The sequence below is a fragment of the Opisthorchis viverrini genome, assembly GCF_000715545.1.
Source record: "Opisthorchis viverrini unplaced genomic scaffold opera_v5_173, whole genome shotgun sequence".
NCBI lineage: Eukaryota > Metazoa > Platyhelminthes > Trematoda > Opisthorchiida > Opisthorchiidae > Opisthorchis > Opisthorchis viverrini.
The window spans coordinates 260,941-265,955 of NW_008751827.1; the positions used below are offsets into that span (position 1 = coordinate 260,941).

The 5,015-nt window shown below is 45.4% G+C and overlaps 2 protein-coding genes across 2 annotated transcripts in view; one reads left to right on the top strand and one right to left on the bottom strand.

The window, feature by feature from the left end:
• Window positions 1–2,487: 2,487 nt before the first annotated feature.
• The window catches only part of T265_07426 (hypothetical protein), a gene marked incomplete at both ends in the record, with an annotated part of 7,057 nt that continues 4,529 nt past the window's right edge, over window positions 2,488–5,015 (bottom strand). The window contains one exon of the mRNA XM_009172944.1: window positions 2,488–2,791. Coding sequence (XP_009171208.1) covers window positions 2,488–2,791 — 304 coding nt within the window. The remainder of the gene's footprint in view (window positions 2,792–5,015) is intronic.
• Window positions 3,529–5,015, top strand: part of T265_07427 (hypothetical protein) — a gene marked incomplete at both ends in the record, with an annotated part of 6,018 nt that continues 4,531 nt past the window's right edge. Inside the window, one exon of the mRNA XM_009172945.1 lies at window positions 3,529–3,612. Within this exon, the coding sequence (XP_009171209.1) occupies window positions 3,529–3,612 (84 nt within the window). The remainder of the gene's footprint in view (window positions 3,613–5,015) is intronic.

Below are 5,015 nucleotides of genomic sequence, written 5' to 3' on the forward strand. Positions count from 1 at the left end.
TCCACAGGTATGATCCGGCGAAGCAGGAGTGCTATGCTACGCCCCACCCGAAGACCTAACTGACTCGCGCATTCTAACGCGAAGCTTGCTAGACACATTCATGCTCTCCAAACGATGGCCCCAGCCTCCAATCTACTCAAACGTGAGTGCGACAACCCCGTTTTTACGCGTGGATTTGGCTTTCCAATTGGGTTCGCCCGCTGAAAATCACCTCGAGTGCTCAAGTTTTACTTGTAGCCTCTAGCCTCCCAGAGAAGCCGACATTCGTGCCCGACATCTGACAAAGGTGCACCAAAACCCCAACTCGACTATCCAAACCCTAATTGGGAAGTGTCCATATCTCACCACCCTGATGCACAATAATGCAGTGATTCAGCAGTCAACGCGAGGAGCCATTGGTCTACCTTTCGTATGCAAACCAACGGGGTGTCGAAAATGCTTTCGAAGTGTAATTTGTTGATATGGTTTACGGGTAGTTCCATTTAATCATTGCCGTCCTGTTCCATGGTTGGAACCAAACCTCTGCCTCTTAACTTCCCTTGTCTAGGCTTGGGCAACCTGGCAGTATCCCGGCCCTCATGCTTCCTTCTGGTAACATGTCACATAGGGTGATTATTATTGATCATTGCTGTCCTGCCACAATTAGGGATGGGCTTATTTTCGCCTACTTTGTGTCATCATGTAACCGAATATCGTCAGACAACCCTGAATCAATTAAGGGTTTGGCCAGTAAATTCCTCGGACATTTATCTCAGCTGTTTTCATTCTACACATTCGTGCAAAGCGGTTGTTTTGTTTGCTTTTGGACCATACTGTATAGAAGCCGGTAGCCCTATTCAGCAGGTTGAGCTTCTTATTCGCCGCCTCAATGTCTTACGGATGAGTTTTTTTAACGATGGGTGGGTTTTCCTCAAACTTGCCAGCTCAAAGGTAAATTTTCATCTCTACGCTCTGAAACCATGACTAACTGGCCTCTTTCCACTTCTCCTGTCAAGATCTTAAGGAGATATCCATTTGTGAACATCTGCAAGAGATCATTCACGGGGGATATTGAATCTGTCTTGAACAGCTGATAAGGACTGGACGAGTTTCCGCGTAACATAAATGAGGAAAACAACCAGACTTGAAGCGATCGCCATTCACTTCCCTGAGAACTACCTAAAGGCAACTCTTGGTTATTGGCTTCGGCGACAGTCGAAGATGAAAAGTAAAGCTAAATTTAACCGCATTCTACTTCACTGAAGCCGGGAGGTTGTGAGACACTTATGGTGCTTAGCGGTAAAAAAAGGCAGGGAATTAGTGGAGAGACTTCTCAATACCGTGAACTGGCTGACTAACACTCTGAATGTTGTCTAAAGTGGCACTAGCTGAAACATTAGATGAGAATTTAGCCCTCAGCTGTCTGTCCCAACTGCACATGAGGTGTTCGACAGATGCGAGCCGCAATCTATGCGACTGAAAAGAGAATTTAGGTTATCGTTTTCGAGAAAGTTTGGTGACAATCGGTAGATTTATTGCTGGGCAACGTTTCGCTTTTGACACAAAAGCTTCGTCAGGCCAAGTGACTAGGTTCCGAGGTTGGTCGAGATTTAAGACGGAAGGAGAACCAATCAGCTAAGTCAGGCTAAATCTCTGTTGGGTGTCGGCTGAGGGATTTTAGTGTGTTATGTAGTAATGGCAGTGTAGTGGTTATGTAGCAACCACGGCGAGGCATACAGAGACAATCTTAGGATTTCGGCACTTTAGGAGCTCTAACTAATTGGAGAAAAGTATTCCGTGACTAATCTCGACCTGGTAAGTTGGTTACCGTCCACGCGCTGCATCCGAGTAGGTATAGGTAAAAGCTTACAGCGTTGAAAACCAAGTGTTCATAAGTCCCCGTCAGTGGACACTTCAGTAGGCTCTTCCAGTGTCAAAAGCTTCAAGTGGGGCTTCATTACTCGCATGGTCGAGATGCAGATGTGGTTCGAACCTAACCTCTCTCTCTCAGCCCAAATACTCCAGTCTTTGCTTGGGCAACCTGCCAGTATCTCAACGCTCGTGCTCCCTTCGGGTGGCATGGCAAGCACCGAAAGGGTGTTACAGCTGGACGATTATTATTATATTCAATTACTCAAATGGTCTGCAGAGCCCGTAGTTCAGTCGGAATTCTATAAGTTCGGCTCGTACTTCTGAAACCTACGAAGTAATACTTCTAATGAAATGAAACTTGCGATCTGAAGCCCATTGAGACGGATATACTTTATTAAGTCCTTTTCCCTAACAAGACGGATGACTGGTATCATAAATGTATTGTTTGCTTACGAGAGAAAGAGAGAGAAAAGCAGTGTCCATAAGCTCCTAAGCATCAAATGGAGTAAAATACAAAGTGATCGAATTTCGCTTAGCTGGATTGTGAAAGACAAGGGTAATGGGGCGAAGGAACAAAATGTGTTCTCATACAACGAATGTCCGTTTGTCGACAGGCAGGAGAACCGTGGATTGCATTTAGGAAGAATCACGCTGGTTCGGTTCGTTGGCTATCAGCTCCCAACGATCAAGCTCGTTACCAGTACTCCACACAGCAGACCCAGTGGGTGTGATGTCGTCTGGATGCTGGGTACATTGCGACTGGACTTCGATTGTCTGAGAGCCTTCGCAACTTGAGCTTTCCTCGAGTTCCTTTGCTTCTTCGCCTGGCTCTACGTGTTCCAATCGTAGCCTGAGTGACCTCGACGAAACGAACGAGGCCGGTGGCTCCACCTTCCCGAAAAATCCGTCCAAAGCGTTTTCGTATGGTGCATCGAAGTGCCTGCAAGTAGATATAAGACGGCAAATAAATGTAATCAGGTGATATAACCGATGATAAGTGGCGCTTGAAAAGTAGGCTGACTGCAAGCTAGGTATCACCACCGGGTGTTGCAGTCTATCTCCTTTTCAATAACTACGAAGTAGTGGTGTCCATTTGTACACCCGTATGACCAGTTGCCTCATTTGTGGGTGCTAAGGGAAAGAAGATCTAGCATCCTGTTAGGAAGACAAAGTACGCGCAGTTTCAACACTTTGGATGTGTTGGCCAAAGAGTGGGTAAGGGAAGAGTTTGTCAATGGCGTGTCAGATCCACAGAAAATCATGGAGAGCTGCCAGCAGATAAGATTTTGCGTAGCTCAGCTTTTTTCCCAGCTCAGCGAACAAATCATCGTAAAGTTCCCTGCCTGTCTCTCTTGAATCAACCTGTGCGTTCAGGACGGCAGCCAAATTCGTGGCTAGTATTGACCTAAGTCTGCAATCGCTTACTGGCAGGCAAGGTTCAAATGATGTGACTCTGAATTTAAAGGCTCGACAAAAGTTCAATTAAAATAACTTTCCAACAAAAAATGACCGGGTTGTAATAGCCAGCAACAAATTAACGGCCCGAAAACTGGTTCGGATAAGCGATTCAATGGCAACTACTCCGCGACTACATGCTTTCTGATGCGTACAGAATGGTAACAGAATCAGACTGTTGGGAAAGATTACCAAATGACTTTCAGGAGACAGATGAGAAAGATGTTTTCCAAGAAAGAACACGCATTTGAAAATACAAATGGGACTGGTGCTCTTAATCACGTTTGTCAAGCTGACAGCCGAAAAGTGAGTTCCGTTGTGTGCAACGTCTAGATATCGAGGGCACTATTGACGCGTCAGGTTAGAGAACGCTAGAAATGAGATCAATGGAGTTATACGGTCAGATTCGGTGTGGTGATCGGGCAATCATGTAAGTCCTCTCCAAATGGTCGCTGTGACTATTCGAGTCCAGCTAAATTTTCTAACGAACCCAACTAATATATCGTCCAAAATGACCCCTTGGGTGTTGATTTGCCTGACTGATGAATCAGGTAACTACGAAAGTTCACTTCAAATTTCCCCTATTCAACATTTTACATCCATTAGCTGTAAGTGAGCAAACGAGCGCAGCGAACCTTTTCGACCAGCACACTTCCAGAGGAATCTAAATGTCCCATGATAAGCGCATCGCGAAGTAAGTGCATGACACTGTCTAAATCATCAGTCATTTCTGTGCCAAACATGGATTTTGTACACAACTAGCAGTCAGAGGTAATACTAATACAAAGTTCAATGAAGCGAATATTTTCCGCAGCTGAACCGGTTCACTCGTCAAAACTGCTTCGACCCCACAAGAACAGCATTCGACTCTCCTCAGCCCACAAACTGTACATAACAATGAGTGCACCCTCAAGGAGAGCAAACACGTTAGCATCCGAATAAGACGCTGAGCCCGAATAATTGTGCCGGACTTTCCACTACTCCGGCGCTTTAAAGCAAACTTAAGGAGAACGGAGCGCATGAAAAAAAACGGTAGTCCATACGGGCATAATTTGAAGTATGGAACTAGTCTGGCGTTGAGATTTCCGAACGACATACGGTAATCTCTTTCCGAAGAGGCCTGTTCGCATGCAATGATCATCATGCAGAACATTATTTGGCGACATGAAAAATTTCCATACGATGTCTCCAACGAGCGGAACAAAATTTCACAGAAAGCGACCACAAATGCTTCCCATTATGAAATGCACTTCCTATAGTGTATACTTACAATTTAGAGGTCAAAATGCGAACTTAGTGGCCAGAAGGTTCGTGGTTCGAACCCAACCTTAGCAGTTCGACTGCTTCTGTCTGTGCTTGAGAAACCTGGCAGCAGCCGTACTTCCTTCGGGTGCCATGGCAACCATGTGCCGAAAAGGTTTTACAACTGACCAATCATTACTTTTATTTATTCTCCAATTAACGCATTGCTTAATCGAAGTTAGGTGAGCGTTTGACACACTTCATCTACAAATGTTCCAGCAACACATCGCTGGCGGTGAGATGTTCGTTTCAGAAGTCGTCCGTTTTCGGAGCACTGACGGAATTCTACGAACCGAAACTAAACGTTTTCGATCACTGAAACAACCAGGCAGGGTAAAAGCGCAACACACTTTGGAATATGTGGGCTGTATGGAAGATCGGCCTCATTGCACTGAATCATAAGCAGA